This window comes from Mixophyes fleayi, chromosome 3 (assembly GCF_038048845.1).
Source record: "Mixophyes fleayi isolate aMixFle1 chromosome 3, aMixFle1.hap1, whole genome shotgun sequence".
NCBI lineage: Eukaryota > Metazoa > Chordata > Amphibia > Anura > Limnodynastidae > Mixophyes > Mixophyes fleayi.
This window is the reverse complement of record NC_134404.1, coordinates 283,015,033-283,036,515: the sequence shown is the minus strand read 5'-3', so window position 1 is coordinate 283,036,515 and position 21,483 is coordinate 283,015,033. Positions and strand designations below refer to the sequence as shown.

General features: G+C 39.5%; 1 protein-coding gene across 1 annotated transcript in view; it reads left to right on the top strand.

Moving 5' to 3' along the window:
- HNRNPLL (heterogeneous nuclear ribonucleoprotein L like) overlaps nucleotides 1-9,267 on the top strand; it is a 39,016-nt gene extending 29,749 nt beyond the window's left edge. The window contains 8 exon segments of the mRNA XM_075203690.1: nucleotides 2,921-3,069; nucleotides 3,071-3,136; nucleotides 4,958-5,079; nucleotides 5,750-5,951; nucleotides 6,187-6,244; nucleotides 6,337-6,387; nucleotides 6,390-6,428; nucleotides 8,628-9,267. Of these exon segments, the coding sequence (XP_075059791.1) occupies nucleotides 2,921-3,069; nucleotides 3,071-3,136; nucleotides 4,958-5,079; nucleotides 5,750-5,951; nucleotides 6,187-6,244; nucleotides 6,337-6,387; nucleotides 6,390-6,428; nucleotides 8,628-8,683 (743 nt within the window). The 3' untranslated portion in view covers nucleotides 8,684-9,267.
- Nucleotides 9,268-21,483: the final 12,216 nt, after the last annotated feature.

Genomic DNA, 21,483 nt, shown 5'->3' with positions numbered 1-21,483 from the left:
GGGATTAAGCATAATTTATAGAATAACTCTAATTTAGAATTCAAAAGTCTCCCCAGTATCAAGGTGGTCTCTCCCCTAAGACCATGTCCTTTACTTTGTCACTGCTACAGATGGTGCCATTGTCTGACTTCTTGAGGGGTGGAACAACTCTATAAGAGTTATATGGCTATCAGGGGGGGGAATGTACATTTAAAGCCTTAATGGTCTGCTGCCACAACGATACACTTGCTGATTTCAGGGCACACTCCCCATTGACAACTGTATAAATCTTATCTGGTGGTTCCATTTCTTCAGTTCCTGCGTCTATAACAAAGTGACGGCACTTGCAGTGGTGATTACCAGGTGCCCGGTGGGGGGAAAACGCATTGGACTGCTACCTAGTAGGCTTCCTTTTGTTGGTAACAAAATTGTGCCTGAAATTCTCCTTTTAATTGGAGTTGGCAGTAAACAACAGTCTTGAGAGTTTGGTGGGATATTACTATTATAAACCATTTTGGAAGAAATCCAAACCTCAGTGAGAAAGTGACCCATTGTAGAATTTAAAGTATGTTTCTGTTAATTAATAGAAGCACATGCATAATAAACAATAAAAGATTTTATAATTTTATCGCTAATGCTTTAAACATTTGTAAATGTGGTGTTCTGAATAATTATGGAGGACATTTTCTTAATAGGTTGTAATAGATTGGGATTGGTGGATTTAGTAGAGTGGAGTACAGAAAAAAGTTTGTGTTCCTTGAGCCACTTCCAGGTTTTCTTTTCTGCACTTTCTTAAATGAATGCTTTTTAGAAGACTACCAGGTTCTTCAACTTTCTAGTGATGTCTAGAATTTGTATGAATTGGCAAAATTCTAGCTGACGTCAGGGAGATTATCCTTTCCAGCCAAGAAAGACATTGGGGCATATTCAATTGTTAGCGAGTTTCGAAGTTCGAGCACGTTAAGTCATTTTTTTGCTATTTTTCTTTATTTTCGAGCGTGGAAACTTCTCCCGCAATTCTAATCTAGGCTGTATGCGAACCCTCAGCGGAAAAAGCTATTCAATTGTTTTTTAACGCTGAGTGTGAAACAGGCAAATCTGCTGTTTCATCTCGCACCTCCATGGTCTGCTCAAAGAATTTTTTTTTTTTATTAAGTTAAGAAAAATATACATTAAACTGAAAAAATAGGTGTAAAAGTTCATAAAAATAACCTAAAAACTGAGAAGTACTTTAAGTGTAATAATAATTAATAATTTTTGGAAGGTTCCCCCTTTAGAAAAAACATTAGTGGTGCATGTATTTAAACTTTTTTACATCATTTTTTTTTAAGGGGGGGGGGGGGGTGGTTGTGCCTGACCTCAGTCAGCTCTCGGTGGAAAGTAGCATGTTGTTTTTTTTTTTTTTAAAACCAAAATCGTTTGCTCCCCACTCTATTTAGTCTTAGCCCTAGTGCTGGCAGGCTATTGATGTGTGAGTTAAAATCTTTGAAAAATTTGGTGTAGGGTTCCCCCTATTTTAATTGAACCAGCACTAGGCAAACCAGCCGGGGTGATAGGCACTATAGCAGGGGGAGGGGGGGGGGGGAACGCAGTTTGGGTCCCACGGCCATAATGACTAAACACCCACAGACTGTTCAGCGCTGGCCTGGATTCCCTAGGGAGTGTGGTCCGCTGAAAAATGTAAGCGGGTCACCCCCCTAGGGACACCCAGCCCAGTGCCGATAGCACTAGGGCTCTTCCTACTACCCCATGGCTGTGGGTAGTAGGGTAATAAATGGGGATTTTGTATGGAAAAAAAAACAAAAAAAATTTTTTTGATTTGTGGAACTACATGTCCCAGCCAGCCATGTTGGCCTAAATAGTGTGGGCATGCTGCTACTTGTCTAACTACAAACACCAGCGTACCCATGGCACGTTTGCACTTGTAGAACCACAAGTGCCAACATGCTCTTACACCCACGGCTGGCTGTGATCTGTAGTTCCACAAAGCAAAATGTTAAATAAAAGCACAACACCCTCATTCCAACCACAAATCTTTATTAAAAATAATAAAACCCCAAGAAATACAGTAAACACCCTCATGTACACCATAGATTTTTTTATTGAAAAAAAAATATTTACCATGGACGAAATCCTCAGTTTTATGATGCTTTACCTACACGCACTCATTTACGCAAAGTCCCAAAAATTATTTGTACCTTCGAAGAAATGTCCGGCTTGCCCACTGTCCCACAAATATTTGTACCTTACAAATGTCCATGGTTGGCCAGTGTTCAAGAAATGTTTGTAAATGGCAAAAAATTTACCTCCTTGTAAAATCTTTTAATCTGCTGTCCATGGGGGGGGGCATTCTCTTGTGCAGTGCTGGGGCCCTTCTTGATTGCAGTGTGGGGGCCCATTCTCTTGTGCAGTGCTGGGGCCATTCATGATTGAATTAATTTGCATTAATTTTTTATACTAAAATGACTGCCTTAACCACTCCTCATTTCAAACTCGCTAGGACCAATAATAGAGCGCGAGGGGGTGGATGCAATATTAACAATTGAATTGAGCGGTGTTGCGCTCGAACAGGAAAAAACGAGTGCAGGTTTTTTTGTTTTTTTTTCGAGCGCGGGATTTTCACCCGTCTCGCTAACAATTGAATATGCCCCATAGAGTGTATTCTTGTGGCAGATGACCAGTAAGGTTTTTTATTGCTCATTGCCCCCCTTCAATAACCACTTTCACCCTCCTGAATGTACAGTGCCCATAAACAAAATTTGGGCCATGGGCATTTCCCACAACCTAATCAGATATGGCAGTGGCGCTTGTAGTGAAATGATTGTCCAGTCTTGTATACCAAAGCAGTGACTTTAACAAAATGTGACTGTGCACAAAAAAAAATAATTTTACGGTACCAAAGTGCTATGCATAAATCAGTCTATTTATTCCCCATGTATAGGAAGCCATGGCCCATTGTTACCATTGCCTAATCGCTACAGGATGGGATCTAGGGACACTCCAGAGCTGGTTTCTTATCCTTTGCCCCAGACGTCTTCGTACATCCATGGTGGACCTCCTGTTGGTTCAGTAGCCATGGTTAGTGGTCTGCAATCAAGAAAAGATGAACTGCTCTCGGGTTTTCAACCTGTTCTGCTTATACGGTAACATTGAAAAGGTAAATTGGGAATTATATGTACACACATGTACACACATCCCCCCCCCCCCCTCTTTAGTTGAATGTATACTTTTCTTAATATAGGTCATTACCTGTTTCTGTGAAAAGCTACCCACATACAACAATTTTTATGATTTTTAATCAAAACTAGTTCTTAAAAGATCTTTTGAACAATTTGCACCCATTGTACTTAGAACATACATGAGATATTGAGCTTGCCTTGAAAAGAAATAATTGATTTTGTGGTCCTTCTGTTTGCCCATACACATAATTATCTATTCCAGTACAGAGTGGTAAAATTTATCAAAACTTTGCCAATTACATTAGATTTTGTTTACTAATAATAGCTTGGGCACAGGGTTCATTGGCATGGATTGGGTATGATGACATTTCTGCATGGCCTGGGTCGAGATATATGACACAGGCAGAAAACAACTCCCTATTTTTGTTTTATAGGCTGCACAGTTGGATGGCATAAAACTGCTTAACGGTGTCAATAGGATAACATAATAGTGCAAGAAAAATGAGAAAATTGCTGAATAGATCCTATTTTACTGAGTCATTATAAGTGCATACATTCTAAATACATTTAAATAAACAGAAGATATAAAAGATAACCTGCCTGATTGTATCGTGTTTTATGACATTGGGGGTGAAAAAATGACAGAAGGGAAAATCACTGACATATACTTTTAAGACTAAAGAAAAATGTATTTTGCTTTTGGTGTATGTGCGGGAGGATCACAGGATACCAGTTATTAATATGATTGAGGATAAAGATTACATTTGAGGGAGAAGAGCAAACATTTCTAAGGGTAGTCCTAGGCATAAGCGCAGAGTGGGTCTATGCACTATGGGGATTGTGATTGAGTTTGACTCTCCCTAAATAACCATGGGGTCCAGACCTGCCCAAACACGTGTCCACTGTCACGTAAATATGTCATTTTCTCCAATGCAGCATCATGCCCAATTTTAGTTTTTGAGTTCCTGCAATGAGAGAGGCAAAGGGTTCTTCCTGTTCCTAAGTAGAATTCTCTTAGCAGCTGCCAAAATATGTTGGACAAGGATTTTTGTTCTGTTTTTTTTTTTTATTTTAGATAACTTGTTAAGATTTTGGGGGTGGATGAGGTTTCAGTGCTTTAAAGAGACTAAATGCACAACATTTAACCACATTGCGTAAGTAATGTCCCCCCTTAACCACAAGTATGACTCTGCAAACATTTAGAGTTTTGCATTCTACAGGAGGTAAAAAGGAGAAAGCTTCCATTTCAAAGCAATCGTGAAAGCAAATTTAATCATTATCTTTTTGGTTCTTTGAAAAAAAAGTTTGGTCCTATAAAGGATTGACACAATCTCTTAACACACCAACATTAATATTAGGGAGGAGTGAATCTAAAACGTGTCGTTTGCCTTAATAGATATTGCTGCCAGTCAGTTTGTTGTCATTATTTTACCCACTGGGCATATGAAGTGTTCTGTAGCCACAAATAAAAAAATAGACTGTTAGAGAGCTTAAAATGAACCCTACAATACAAAGTATAATGATGTTGTTGTTGTTATTTATTATTATTATTATTATTATTATTATTATTATTATTATTTCAGACAGATGTGGTATCTTTGTTTTTTGGGGGTTTTTTTCACCAAGATTTTATCTCATAGCCTTGCTTGTACTTCAGTGAACGGACACTTTAAAAAGCTATCCATAAGGGTCTCTAAAAATCACGCAAAAAAAAGTGTTTGCTATAATGATGCTTGTTTTATGAACTGCTCTCCTGTAAGTTTTGCTTAGGTTTTTATACTTCTTCCTCTTAATTCCAGGTAAAGTTTATGAAGACTATTCCTGGCACTGCCCTTGTGGAGATGGGTGATGAGTATGCTGTAGAAAGGGCAGTCACTCATCTAAATAACGTGAAGATTTTCGGAAAGCGTTTAAATGTTTGGTAAGAAAAATGCGATTATGCTAATAAATATAATCACCATTGTTTATATTTCAATTTTATTTCAAAAACAGTTGTCTGCAATTGTGTAACATACTCTTTATAACCCCCACATTTTTTTGACTGGAAAAAGTCAGAGCAATTTAAAATCTAATGTTGCCGTGTATATCTTTTAGTTTACTAAACTTCTTAAAATAAATAAATAAATAAAGTGTTGCAAACTCCTTAAACTGATGTAATGTTGTTTTAACAAGTACTAACCTCCACCTAATGATGTAGTTGAGCTGGAACCTATCTTGTGTAGCAGATCACCAATAGATGCTTAAATGACACTATCACTATTGCTAAACTGAGCAAACTTATATGTACTCTGTAATAATGTAGAGCCAAAAATATGTACAGTCTGAATTTGAAAAAGTCCACGTTACTATTGTTTAGATTGTTGTTACTTTACTTTTATTAATATTAATAATAATAATACTAATAATATTATATTATTACCCATCTACTATAAGTATGCAATCATATCTCACTTTATTGTTAATGAGTTCCAAAATTGAATATATATATATATATATATATATATATATATATATATATATATATATATATATATATATATATATATATATATATATAAAAATCATGCCTATTACTTTCTATTTTTTTTCAGCGTGTCAAAGCAGCACTCTGTGGTCCCAAGCCAGATATTTGAACTTGAAGATGGTACAAGCAGTTACAAGGACTTTGCCATGAGCAAGAATAATAGATTTACCAGCGCTGGGCAGGCCTCCAAGAACATAATCCAGCCACCGTCTTGTGTTCTGCATTACTATAATGTCCCCTTGTGCATAGAAGAAGACATCTTCCAAAAGGTAAGCCAGGATTACAGTGTAGATGTGGGTAGTATATCGGTTACTTGCAGGGAAAGTAGAAGGTTACATATGCATTAGTTTATTTAATTTACTAGTAAAGCACAAAATGACATTTGCTCAATATGTAAATTGTAAAACTAAAAATAATAGACTTGTAATGTTTGAAATTATTTCACGCAGTTTATTTGCTTTTTTTACTGTTTTTTTTTTATTTTTTTTTATTTTTTTATTGCAGCTTTGTCAAGACCACGAAGTCCCTAAGTTCATCAAATACAAAGTGTTTGATGCAAAACGTTAGTATAATCTTCTTCTACCTCTAACATTATCCATCTCTTTATTGTGTATGAGTGTTTTCCTAATTTCTTATACTGTATGTCTCCTACAGCATCATCTAAAACACTGTCTGGCCTGCTGGAATGGGAAACAAAGACTGAAGCTCTCTCACAGTATTAAATCACTACCAGATAAGAGTACCAAGTAAGTTCTGCTGCTTTTACAAGACTTTATGGGGCATATTCAATTGTTAAAAAGTCCAGCGGCGCTAAAACTATCACAGTTAATACGGTAAAATCCAGCGAGGGTAAATTACCGTATTAACTGTTTTTTACGCGCACGATTACCGTAATAACGGAAATCGTTGTGCGGACCGCAGGATTTTCGGCATTTTCGCCGACAATTGAATACGCTCCTATGATTGAAAAGAAAATACCTAATTTTTAGATTGGTTCATGACATGACTTCAGGATCAGGGAGTATGAATCGCAGATAATCCTTCACTGTCGCATGTCAGCTGAGCATTGGGTGTTGGTATGGAACAGAGCTGTCGGCTTTTGCTATAGCTTTCTGTCACTGCTGCATGAGAAGTGCAATATCAACAGCAGGGAGGGCCAGGCAGACAAAACGTATCTGTTCATGCCAGCAGTTCTTCACTCATCATCATAATCATCATTTATTTATATAGCGCCACTAATTCTACAGCGCTGTACAGAGAACTCGTTCACATCAGTCCCTGCCCCTTTGGGGCTTACAGTCTAAATTCCCTAATATAGGACACTCGCACACAGACAGACAGGGGGAGGGGGAGACTAGGGTCAATTTTGAAAGCAGCCAATCAACCTACCAGTATGTTTTTGGAGTGTGGGGAGGAAACTGGAGCACCCGGAGGAAACACGGGGAGAACATACAAACTCCACACAGATAAGGCCATGGTCGGGAATTGAACTCATGACCCCCAGCGCTGTGAGGCAGAAGTGCTAACCACTAGGCCACTGTGCTGCCCACTCCAGCTCAGAAGACTCTGTTGTAATGGTGGCCTTACAGTGGGTTCTTATGGGCTGTCTATTATAAGCGCTAGAAGATAGCAATGCCTTGCAGTGATTTGGTCGGGTTATGTCCTCTTCCACCACCCATGTCAGTAGAAAGCTATAACTTACAATCTGTATTTACCCATAAGTCATCCTGCTCCCAGATTTACAGGATAAGGTGGGATCAGTTCCTACAATTGCTTTACCTGTTTTTCACCTAAAAAGAACGAACTGGGCACACTTCAGATCACATGGATATCCTGTTTTTTAATTAATAAAAAATATAGAATCCTTTAAAGGATCACTGTTTGTTGACAATCTGTGCAACTGAAGTAATCAAGTAAACCTGTGTGTGCGTCTTCCCCCCCCCCCCCCCCCCCCCCCCCCCCGCCTCTTTTTATTTATAGATAGAATTAATTGTGTGTGTGTGTGTGTGTTAAGAATGTGACCATACATATTGCTAAACTGAATTCAGAAACCATTTCCTTTCTGTAGATGAGTGAAGCAACCTTTGTGGTGGGAGGACACTCATTCAGTCTAGATGTTACTAGATTTTTGACTTGCAGCTCAATATACTATCACCAGGGTTAGTAATTGGGGGGAAAAAAAACTTTTTTTGCAACCCAAACTATTTAACTGTACTGCGTAATAATCAAATCATCAGGAATATTGTATATCTACATGATTTGTTAGTAAAAGCCAGGTATGTCAGAACAAATAGACACACAGATGGTGAAATGACAGCAGGCCAGGGTCTCATGCTAAGAAATACATTAAATACGTTTTACGTGCAAAAGAAACTTTAACAATTTTTTTATTCACTCCAATATAATGCTGCTGAATCTGTCTACTCTAATTGCATAGCAGCAAATTGGATTATAGTTTAAAAAAGAAATAAATAAATGTTAAAAAAAAATAATAATTGGGAAATGATTAGCTAGCTGTGTATGTCGGTTGTGTGTTTTTTTTTTTTTAGTTTTTTTTTATTCTTTAATTAGTCAAAGCTGTAGCAGGCAGTAGTTTTGTTTTTAAAATTGGTCCCTGCAGTTAGTTTGTGTCACTGGGTCATGTGATGTCATTGTGTTGCACATCTGGTGACCGCATCATAAAGACAAGGGCTTGCAGGCTTTACTACTATATAGGTGCTGCTGAATTTACATCGGCTCATCAAGGCTAATACTATAACTACTACTAAAATGAAATCAAATCATTTTGAAATATGCTATTCACTGGCGGCTGGATGCGAGAGATTGTTAAATTAAAAAGATACAATTTGAAATTTTCAAAATTCTCGCATGCTTTTCTTAAATAAATAAAAACATTGTAGAACATTCTGTATTAATGCTAAAGTTGTTTACTTTTCCTTCCACAGATGGCTCAAATCCGTATACCCTGAAACTGTGTTTCTCCACATCTTCCCATCTTTAAATCTTTTAAATAAGAAGTATGGACACCTATTCCATTTTGTACTCTGCATGATTAACAATACCTTGTAATGCAGACACATTATTTGGTGTTGAAAGCCGCAAATGTGTGTTTGTAATATAATTTTTGCATCAACTTGTTGAATTATGACTCTAATAATGTTTAGAGAGTGCATTTGAGAGTCTCTAGCTATTGACCAATAATAACAGAATATTTCCTGTTCTGAGGTTTTACCTTCCTTGTGTGTTGTCAGCCCACACCAGATATTTATAATTCTAGTCCTAGAATTAGAAACTAACTACTGTGAGCTTACTAGTGTCCCCCCCCCCCCCCCCCCCCCCCCAACTCACCCATTACCTATATACAGATAGGCTGCTATTTTGTGGGCTGAGCCAATAATTCATAAGAATGCAGTATATTATTTCTCTAGCAACAACTGACATCACTAAGGCATGAGCCAAGATTTTCCTTCATGTTACTAATAGTACAAACCTAATCTGCAAGACAGACTTTAGACTAGCTTAGAATTTATTGTACATTTATTTTAAGTTACAATTTTAATGTTAGGCTTTTTATGCAAAATAAAACTCTTGAATTTCTCTCCAATTTTAGTTTGTAAACAGAATACATTTCAAAACAGAAGCTTAAATACGACGCGCATAGTTTTGGGAATGTATTTTTTGCAGGATAGACAGAAGTATTTTATTATATTGCTAATTTTTAATGTAGGGGTATTCAGTTGAATGCTCCAAGGCCCCTTACCCACTGGTGTTACATTTGCATCAAAATAGTCCCAAGAGCTACTGCATGTGAATAAGCATTATCTGTTTGGTAAACCAATTGATATGCAGTTCGCGTGTGGTTTGTGAATGTGTCAAGAACGCAACAGTTAGAGTTTTCACCATTAATTTCAATGAGGTTTCCAGCGTATGTGCTACAGGTAATAACTCATTCGAAAGAAATGGGCCATTGAATTTAAAGTTCTGTACATACATAATGTTAAAATCCGCCAATTCCTTCACTAGCTTCAGTGCTAGATAGGGGGGCAACAAGAATGCGTAAACCAGCCCCAGACTAAACAGTGCATGACTCCCCTTTAATGTGGAAATCGGACCAAGGCGTTATTTGTAATCCAAGGGTAATCTTAAATTGACTCTCTTTGTAATTATAATCCATAGAAAACTAATCCAGATTTTCATCTCTCATTGTAATTAATGGGAAGTTTTTATACATATTTATAATACAAGGAAAATAATACAAAAAAACAAACAAGAAATACTGCAAACTGCCTGTTAGGAGCCCCACTGAATGACTGCACTAAATTGACTGGGATTGGCTGAGCAGCTAAGGACAATCAAAAGCCTTTCACACTCTAGTCTCGATTTGATTGGCCGGTGGTGAGTGAAGTTCTGGGAAATCCCTGCTTTGCTCTTGCATCAGTAGAGACTAATTTAAAACCATTTACAATGCCGTGGAGTTCCTTTCTTATTTCAATGGTCCATTCGTCTGAAATTGGTATCTACATGTAGTACACAGCCCCATTTAGATTAATTGGACATTGGCATAACTCTGGCTGCTTTTGGTAACCGCTACCATACAGTGAGATGCAATTTTTTAAGTGCAGCAACGTGGTTTGGATGCATTGGTTCAGACCAAGTACCCCCCTCTCCCCCCCCCCCCCCCCCTTCCCCACCCAAAAAGCAATGCAGATGGTAGTATGAACACACATAGGTATGGATGCATTCAATAGAATCTGTTTTATTTTCACATGTGGTTGCATGCTTTGCACTTGGGTTGAAAATACAAGTCGGATGCAGCACTTAAACACCACCAGTGGTTAAGGTGACTTAAGCAGTCCCTTTCTACACAATACTTTGCACACTATAATACAGGAACCTTTATGGGTTTTTTTGGGGTTTTTTTAAAAGAAAATTACAATTTGCATTTTAATTTAATTGACTTGCAATGGCATCATAATAAAATAATACAGATTTTGAAACTCTTCATGTATTTTGCTAAACCAGAGAATGCAGTTGACATTACAGGGTGTTGATACTGCATACAAATGTAATTGCTTTGTAATGCCAACCAACTGCTCTATAGTGTGATATTGGACACTTACAAGCACTGTCCTACTGTTGTATATGTATAATATCTGACTTTAGTGCAGTGCAAACCTTATAATAGCTCTCTTCCAGATATATAATAATATTTTTGCAGTCCAGTAGTGTAGTTATAGGGGTGATAAATGAAAATTATGCCTACAAGACTATTAATTTGGTGTGAAATGAAGAGTATTTTGTATGTTTATGTAACATGTTGAGTATAAAAAAATAAAGTAAGTGACGTAAAATTAGCTGAAATATTTGCAAATTGAGTATCAAGTCCTATTTTAAAGCTTCTTAGCACACAGCATTGAATTTGCATTAAGCTACTGTGCCTAAAATCCTACAAAGGTTCACAATATGAGACTGTGTACATATATTTATGAATGTTAAAAGATATCTTTTCATACTTGTTCAGTCTGTATTTCTGCCTATAGTATTCAAATTAAAAATGGTAGGCTGCAAAATGAAAAAATATATTCCTGGCCAAAGTGACTTGTAGAGAAACTGTGGAAATGTGTCTGATCATGTGGACTTAAGCACGTGCTGCTTAGTGGTGTAAACTTGGTACACTATGCTCCACGGGAACTTTGTTAATGAACACCGTTGTATCGCTCTGTTTAAAGCAATGACAAAGTACTATGTCCATACTTTAACTAGCGTTGTTTTTTCAACATCCTCTTGTATGAACCCTTACTTTTGCATTTCTGCTTTGCTCTTTCTGCTACACATCAACGTAAGATTTTTGTCATACGGTTAGTAATGAGTTGGGGCCTCCTGTTGCGTTATACCCCTTTGTTCTGAGAGATTAGAGCATAGATACACCAATCAGCCACAACTTACAAGTGAAGCGAGCAACATTGATTATCTCATTACAATGGCACCGGTCAAGGGGTGGGATATACTAGGCAGCAAGTGAACAGACAGTTCTTGAAGTTGATCTGTTGGAAGCAGGAAAAATGGGCAAGATTAAGGATCTGAGCGACTTTGACAAGAGACAAATTGTGATGGCTAGACGACTGGGTAAGAGCATCTCAAAAAGTATTATGGGGTGTTCAGTATGTAGTGGTTAGAACCTACCTACAGTGGTCCAAGGAAGAACAAATAGTGAACCGGCGAGGGCCATGGACCCCAATGGTTCACTGATGCTCTTGGGAAGCGAATGCTAGTCTGTCTGCTTCAATCCTACAGAAGACCTACTGTAGCACAAATTGCTGAAAAAGAAGGCAAGCTGGCGGAGGCAGTGTGATGCCTTGGGCAATGTCCTGCTGGGAAACTTTGGGTCCTGGCATTCATGTGGATGTTACTTTGACATATACCACTTAAAAAAACATTGTTGTAAACCAAGTACACCCCTTCATGCCAACGGTATTCCCTGCTGTCAGTAGCCTAATGCACACTGCAAAAATTCTTCAGGAATGGTTTGAGGAACATGACAAAAGCTCAAGGTGTTGACTTGGCCTCCAAATTCCCTAGGTCTCAATCTGATCAAGCATCTGTGGGATGTGCTAAAAAAAAAGTCTGAGCCATGGATTCCCCACCTCGCAACTTACAGGACTTAAAAGATCTGCTGCTAACATCCAGGTGCCAGATACCTCAAGAAACCTTCATGGGTCTTTTGGGGTCCATGCCTTGACTGGTCAGACCTGTTTTGGCGGCATAAGGGGGACCTACACAATATTAGGCTGGTGGTTTTAATGTTGTGGCTGATCTACATATATGTCACTGTTTTGGCCAATATGTAATTTCTATAAAAATAAAAAATTAAAGTGATCAGCATAACTTAGTGAGGTATAAAGTACAAGTTTAAGCATCAGTGGACTTTACTTCACATGATATATCCACATGCACAGACAAATTTTAGTTAAATGCTATGTAGTGATGTGGCACGTGTGTGTCTATTGTCAAATATGTGCATTCTTTCATATAATTGCAATTTTTCTTTTTTAAATGTTGTAAATGCCATACTTGTATCTTTTTAAACTCTTAACAGCTGTGTATATTTCCATGAATAATGTTCCCATGTATAGCATCAATTCAACTGATTAGACATTGAATAAATGTGGAGAAGTGTTGTCTTTTTAACAGTTGTTTATACTATTTGGAAAATGTAGCAATTAATAAAAGGTTCTAGTATTTGGCAGCGAGTGACCTTTCGGGGTAAAGTCACCCTAGCTACTTTATAATCTGGCATTAAATAGAACACATGGGAAGCTCTGAAATTAGTACATTGGCAACTTGAATAATGCTATAAATACTTAAGCAACCACTCGCTGCTGAGAAGATGCAAGTGTACCTTTACCTATAAGAGGGGAAGCATATTATTAATAATAATATTGATAGTAAACAGTAGGGTTATGTTTTCTTCCGGTTACCGCTGTAATGAATGCAGGGGGTGAGTGTTGTGCTGGTTTCTGTGTTGCAAGTAGCTGAAGGGAATTATTACTTCACTGCTGATTGCAAATACAGCTTGACTAACATTTCATAACATTACAGTAGTTTTAAATACATACAGACATACGGTTTTACTTTCCAAAAACAACACAGCCATTTTTCCTCCTCACACCTTGGAGTATGGAAAATGAGACCATCTTCATTTTCGATACCTGAACCCAAATGTTACAAAAAAAAATCTGCCTAAATTATTTATAAAAAATCTATTTTTCAGAACTTTACGCATACCATGTTTTTAGATAAGCATCTATTGATAACCTAGGATCTTTTTGTTTTATTATCCCATTAGTCACTGGGCCTGATGCAGTTGAATGCAAATTGGGGGTAATTTATACTCCTATTTATACCCATATGCTGGGCCGTAGGCATATTATGGTACTAGTGCCGACCTGCACAGATCTTATCCGCCCGGGTTACGCCAGGCACACTTTACAGACATCCAATTATTTTATGTGCTACAAATGGATTTACTGTTGATCATCAGTAAAACTGCGAAAATCTCTTGAATAAAGCAGAAACAACATCTTGTGTGTGTGGGGGGGAAAAAAAAATTGGTTAAACACGCATGCAAAAACATAATATGTGCCCGAGGGACGAAGAATGCATTGCTGACGCTGATTAGTGCTATTGCAAACATCCAATTGCAAATGGTTCGCTAGTGCTGTAGACCAGTGGTCAGGGAACAGGGGTAAATTAACCCAAATGGGGTAAAAATGAAATTCCTGGGGGTAATGCTGCCGATACACAACCTAGCCACCCACTTGTTTGATGTCCTTCCAAGTCAATCATTTGTGCTCTCTCAGATAAGCCTACTAGTTTCCCACAGTGTAGACCTGATAAAATAAAGCTCACGTCTTTCCAATGTATGTATTGATTAGCATTTTACTTAATTCTTTTGCTCATATGGAGATTCTTAATCGCCTTCTCTGGTTTGTGAAAAAAAAAAACAACTGTCTGGAATGAACTGGCAGAGGTGGGCAAAGTTTCATGCATCTCTCCAAAGAGCTGAACATCTGTCATATTTTTGGATGTCAACAGCTGCAAAGACATTCAAAATTGCACATGAGGAGGCAGTCAAAATTTGCTGCCTTTTGCAACAACCCACCTTTGTGAACAAGGATTTTCCACTCTAACGAACATAAAAACAAAGCAGAGAAATCGATTGGAAGCTGAAGACTGTATCCAAATTGCTCTGACATCAAAATGCCCCAATATTGATACACTCGTATCAAAAATGAGGCAACATCATGTCTCCAAAACCTGAAGTTTTGAAGTTGAAGCTCTCAAAGAAATTTTGAATAGATTCAATAAAATTTTGAATTCCAATAATTAATAATATATGATTTCCTTCCTTTCAAATCAAGGGGGTAACGTCGGCGTATCTAAATATATTTTGGGGTAAAAGGTAAAAAAGTTCCCTGACCCCTGCTGTAGACTGTCATAATCTGATATTTACACCAGTCCCTGACTACCTGCAAATAATCGTCTTTCCTCTTCAATCCTCCATGACAGCCATTACAATAGGTAAGTTCCCTTCTAGTTTAGCTAAAGACTGGTATGTAAGACAGCTCCTTTCCCCCTATGTAGGTAGGTCAGGTAGTGTTTGTTGTTTTCTGTAGGGCAGGGGCTTACCTTCTTGTAGTCCTGGCAGTACACCATCCATGGTATAAACAAGACTGGGCTGGCTACCTGGTAAACAGTCTGCTATCTCCGGGAGCAGCCAGAAAGATCTAGCAAATACCTATTACCTCTTATTGTAATAAAACAAAGATAAAGATCAAATTCATAGAGTAAAATGTCTTGCAAATATACTATACACCTGGTTTACTATATAAATAACACAAACATGATCATAAAGGGAGCATCATCTTTCATTACTCTATAGTTTTAATAGACATTCATCAATTGCTGAAAATATAATGTAAGTAAACCCTAGCAGTTAAAATTCAGATGTACTGTATATATTGTTATCATTGTATAATACTCAGGCAACAGTCTGTATTTTAGTATCCATTTCTTATTTGTCCTGGAGGAAAGTACTACCACCTTTTAAAAGTGGGTGTACCACAACCCGATATCTGCAGTGGAATGTAGTCTGAATTCAATCCCAAACAGCCAAAGGACTAGGTAAACCACTAAATTAAGGGTGTTTTGCTGTTCATGCGTATCGTTAGCTGGTAGTAATACCCTGTCCTTTCAGTACTCTTGTAGCGCCTGTGGAAGCAAAGTGCAACATCATAGAGTGTGTGGAGCCTGTGATAAACTTTTAACAATCAAATCTGAAGATCTTATTTGTAGAATGTGTTGTTCTCCAACTAAGAAAAAATCCTGAGACAAAAGATTCCTGTATGAAGGAAACTTTTGTGTCCAAGAAAGATTTGTGTGCTTATGCAAGTCTTAAAGAGAGTGAGGTATTGGACAACTATGAATCTTAAGGATGGATACTGAGTGGAATGCTTCAGGAAATTTAGAAGACTCCCCTAGCAATAATTCTGGGGAGATTAAAGAAACACCTAGGATGTTTAATCTAGACAATGGAAATTTTGCTTGGAGCTTTGTTCATAAGGAATGGGCACAGCTGCAAAACTTATTAGAATCTATGGGCTAGATTTACTAAGCTGCGGTTTTGAAAATGTGGGGATGTTGCCTATAGCAACCAATCAGATTCTAGCTTTCATTTATTTAGTACCTTCTACAAAATGATAGCTAGAATCTGATTGGTTGCTATAGGCAACACCTCCACTTTTTCAAACCCGCAGCTTAGTAAATATAGCCCTATGTATGTGTTCAGTGATAAAGAAACATAAAAGTGGAGCTTGATTCTAAAAGTAGATGAACCTGTAGTGAGGATGTTGGCCGGAACAAATTTCCTGCTTGAAGGTGGGAGTCTGCTGAAGGATGATTTCCTATCCCAAACTCTACCTAAGCTAACAACATGCTCCCTAGATTGCTGGGTGCCGAGATCACAGAGAAAGAGGTAGTACAAGTTCTCAAAATTTTTTAATCAAAGCCCATGGCCCAGGTGGCTTCACAGCCTCCTACTACTGCCCTCTCTGAGACTTTCGATATAACTAATAGCACCAGGCAGGGGTGTCCCCTGATCTTTGCACATATCATTGAGCCCCTGGCCCATTTGCCAGACATTAAAGGCATCTAGGTGAACTTGGATGACTAAAAAACCTTCTTGTTTGCTGATGACGTTTTGCTCAACTTAACACGTCTTATCTTCTTATGGTCATCTATTGAGATATAAGATTAATTTTTCTAAAATTGAGGTTCTCATTCTCCACTTCCACCCTTGAATGCCTCATATCCAGCTGCAGTTTTCCATGGAAATTTAATGAAATAAAATATCTAGGGGTTTTCATCACCAGCACCTATGATTCTCTCGATAAAGAAAACTTCCCTTTCATTATACAATATTTTAAATTGGACCTGTTCAGGAAGCAGAAGTTATTTTTATCTTGGCTTGGAAGAATTGTGGCTCTTAAAATGAATATCTTTTCTAGGCTACTCTAACTCTTGCAGCCTCTGCCCCAGATGTACCTGGACTCAATTACATAAATGGTTCACACAATTTACTTGGAAAAATAAGCCACCAAGAACTAGCTTGTTTAAACTTGAGATATGCCACCTCCAATGGAGATAGAGGCTTCCCAGACATACGCCTTTGTTATCTTGCTTCTCACTTAAGCCAGACAGTTGCTTGGTTGACAAACAACCATGTTCCCAGATGGGTAGCTTTAGAGGCTAACTCCTGCAGGGTCACCTCCTTGTTCGCAGATGTGAACAACTAGTAGATGTCCACTAGCGCTCTCATACCTATTAGTCTGCTTCTGCAAAATATGGGACCATTACAAAATTCACTTTAATACCACTTTGTCACCATCTCCCCTCTACTCCACTTTGGACAGCCCTAGTTTATTCCTGGTCAATCTCCTCCCTATTTTATTCATTGCTCCTTCAATGGCGTTAGAGGCGTATGACGTTATATACCCAAGTAATTGTGCTATGTTGGACACGCTGCAACAGAGATATGAGCTCCGATTGGTGAGTCTTTTAATCTTTACAACTAATGCACTAGGTCTCTTCCTTCCCTAAGGCACTCATTGCAAGGCCCTTGAGGCAGCTTAATTCATGTTGCTGATGATTTCTTCCATCTATAATCTACTAGTGAATGCTAAACAATCTCCTACCACCAAGTATTAAATTAATTGGGAAACGGACTTTGGCAGACCTACAAATGTGGATTCATGGTCCAAAATTAGTAAAAGAGTATCAAACTCCTCAATCTCAACCCTTATTCAGGAAAACCTCTATGGCTGGTCTCCTGTCCAGGACCAACCATGTTATTCTATGAGATTTGTTTCTCTCCTCCCCTCTCACTGCCATCTCTCCTCCCTTCCTATCCCAAGGTGCCAGGACATGCCTGTTAAAGGTATACCGTGATTGAAATACTGGAGTTGTCTACTATAAGAACTGCTTTACAAAAGGTATGACATTGTCATTCATTGAAGGAGTCACTGGACAGTCTCTTTTCATGTATAGGAAATAGCAATTGAAAATAGGAGTGTTAATATTTGGGGAGGGTGATACCACTGATATTTACTAGCAATGTATATCACAAGTATAATGTAAAAACATTTATTGGCTGAGAATGTTCTTTCTACATTACATCCCAAGCAGTATGTGCATGGTTGTCAGACTACTTTCACATGCATTTGTATAAAAGCAATAATTTCATGTCCTGATTTAGAATGGATCAACATATATGTGTCAGGAACCCCTCCAGCCAATACAACAACACCAGGAGTCTGCTCTGACAGTCAGGTGTTCACTGGAGCCCCTAGTGGTGGGGACAGACTTGGCCGCAGACTACAGAGGGTCGTGTGATGTGTACCGGCTGTGGAGAACCCAGGAGCAGAGGGTAATGGCAGACAGCGAATCCAGAGAACAGGCCAAGGTCAGGGGTCACTTGCTAGATAGAATCGTCAGAAAACACGCATGGGGTCGAGGTCACGAGCAAATGAGCAGAAATGAAGGTACAAGCCAACGGATCAAGGGCACAGGCAAAAGACAAATCCAGAGGTCAGGCAGGGGTCTGGAAGCTATAACCGACAGGGAGGCTAAGCCCTCCCTGCCTTAAATACAGGAACAGACCAATGAGAGCCTAGCTCTCTAATTACACACAGGGTGCCCCGTAATTAAATAAATCAGCCCACAGGCTTGTATTGGGATTGTGCACGTGCCCGGCTGCCCCACAGTGCTGGGACGCGGCGCTGATCAAGAAAGCGTCCGGCCGTTGCTACGGCAACGGTCGGCTGACGGCCGGGACGCAGGTAGGAGAGTTGCGGCGGCTGGGCACCGCGCGGCTCCTAACAATATGATACACCCCAAGTGAAGAATATGTGTGGAATCTGTTTATATAAAGAAGCCACATAAATGTTAATGAAAGCAAAGAATTTGTGAAACTCATGCTAAATTATTTAACATGCACCTAAAAATTGCCATAATCTGTTTTTCACAAGTTGGATATCAAGCATTATGTTATGAGAATTAAAGTTTAACTGATGTTGGGGCTGGTTGGGAGAAATAGGCCTATTTTTTAAATGGGAGTGCTATAATTTAATTTCAGGGTTGTAGTATGTCTATCTATTAAAAGATAATACTAATTTAAATGTTGGGGCTGGATGGGTGGGGAAGGAGGCATTCCTTTGTAAACACTATTAATGTTGGACTGGTTTTGGGGAGAGCAAGGCCAAACTATAGAATGTTGGTGATATTGATTTAATGTTGCAGCTGATTGGCAAGAAATAGGCGGATTTATTTAATGTGAATGCTATTTACTTAATTTTAGGGTTGGTTGGGGGGAAGTTGGTCTATTTATTAAAAGTTTGTGCTATTGATTTAATATTAGGATGGATAGAGGAAGGCAGTCCTAGGTGTTCACTAATTGCTCAGTTTTCCAGTTATTTAATTGTAATTTCTCTTTTCCAAACAGGACCCCAACATTCTAGGATATGTCCAAGTAGCAACTGAGCTTAAGACACCAGCAGCAGTAGCACCAGGTAGTCAAAGCAGCATAAACAGGTACAAGAGTGCAGCACAGTCGGTCAAGCTTTTTCCAATTCTGGTGGGACAGTACTGATTTTGCTGGACTGTCCTATGCTGTCAGTCTGCCCTGACTGTCCTGATTCATACTGCTCTGTTCAGGAAGGGGGAAGCACCAAACAGTGGTTTGCACTGCATGTTGACTATGTTTTAAGTGGAAGGGCTGGGGTTGATGGTGACTTAGCACAGATAAAACCACAAAAGATCAATAAGAAGTCAAACATGGGGTCCAGGAAGGGAGGGTTTGGAGGGTAGTTGAGTATAAGCACCATCACTCTTACCAAGATGGGGGGGGTGCCTGTGCTCACTCCTAGAACAGCTTCTCGAGATGTTCACCTTTTAGCAGCACCCTTTTTGAAGAACCTATGTGCCACCGTACTCAGTTGCCCCCAATGCTTAAGCTCAGCTAGCAGCAGTTGTTGATCTAACACTTGCTTAGTGGAGTGGACAGCACACGGTAGCAGGTAGTGAGCAACTAGGATGTACATAGCAGAACTCTGGGCCAGACAGGCAAGGCCAAAGCAGAGTAACAGATAGGCCTAGGCCAGTAGCAGGAAAAATCAGCAGTTCTTTTTCAATAAGCCAGAGGTCAGGGCAGGCAGAGATATAAGAGCAAATCAGTTTAACAAGCCAGGGTCAGAATGCAGGACACCCGTTCCTTTAGATAATCCAGGTCAGGTACAAATAGCAGAACAGGTCAGGATAAAAGAAGAAACACTAACTCAAGCAGGAACTATTGTGGAGGGTTTACCTGTGGGTCGAGGATCCGATGGCTTCCTGAGCCTGTGAAGCTGCTCCCTGCTTGGCTGAGGCGCTGAGCCAATCAGGGCTCACCTCCCAGCCATTTCAATGTTTGTCGCGGTGTAACGTCAACGCCAGTGCGCCGACATTTTCAGTTCGGCGGAGAGAGAGAGAAGAGGACATCTGACAAGAGGCGGTGTGAAGAAGAAGCAGAAGACAACACTGGACTCAAGAATATGTTGAAAGAGGCACTGGAAGCAGAGAGCCCTTGTCAGGGCTAGGAGCTACTCTGCTACCTGAAGACCGACGGGATCAACGTCAGAAGATAGCAGCGCATGGAGGCAGTGGCAGATGGCAGAATTCCAGGAGAAGATCGCTGAAGACTTGGGAGACAGGTAGGGACCATCTGGGCACCATCTCTCCCGGGTTCCCCGCCCGCACTTCTCGCTCATAAAAGGGGCACAAGGGTATTACACTCCCACAAGACTCCATAGAATGTTTCCCTCTTCCTCGCCCTGCTGCTGGCGGGACTGTGGCCAAAGGGGTACGATGTTTCATATTTGGTGGTCTTGCCCGATTATTACCACCTTCTGGGATTCAGTTCATAGTTTCCTAAATACCCTTTTTGAAGCCCCCATCCCGAAAGATCCCTGGATATTTCTTTTATGTTACCCTCCCCAAGACCTGGACAAATTCTCCAAGAAATTAACTGCCCACATCCTGACAGCAGCCAAATCACTCATAGCCCTTAATTGGAAAAAAAAGCTCACCTCCATCCCTTTTGGCTCTCAAGAGGCAGATTTGGCACGTGGCCGCTATGGAGGAGATTACGTACTACCTTCACAATAGAGGCCACGTCTTCAGTCAAGTCTGGGCTTCATGGCTAGCCGTGGAACACACCTTCCCCCCTCAACGCTCTGCGTCCTCTGACCTGACCCATGTGCGATGACCCTAACTCTTCCCGACACATATCTCCCCCTCTGCTATAGGCTCAACACACCCTAGTTATCCTCTAAATACTTACAGTGCTTATCTTTGTGGTCCTACCCCCCTCACCCCTCCCCCACAATCCCTTTTGTTCCTACACCCATTTTATATTACTCTTTAAAAATGTAAAAACCGGTCATTTTTGTTTAAAGGTTTCCTAATATGTGATACACCACAATAACTGTTGTGATTTTACTGTGTATGCTACACAGTGTTATCGTTTTGCTGTCTGTATTTTCTTGATTGACCACTGAAAATAAAAAATTATAAAAAAGGGCACAAGGCCCTGCTGCAGTTCGGGCACTAGGTCCGTGGCACGAGTAGTGGGCACAAGGGCCTGGCGCTGTTAGGGTATAGGCAGGGTTTACCTGGACACTAGGCAACATACTTAGGCAGAGGACATAA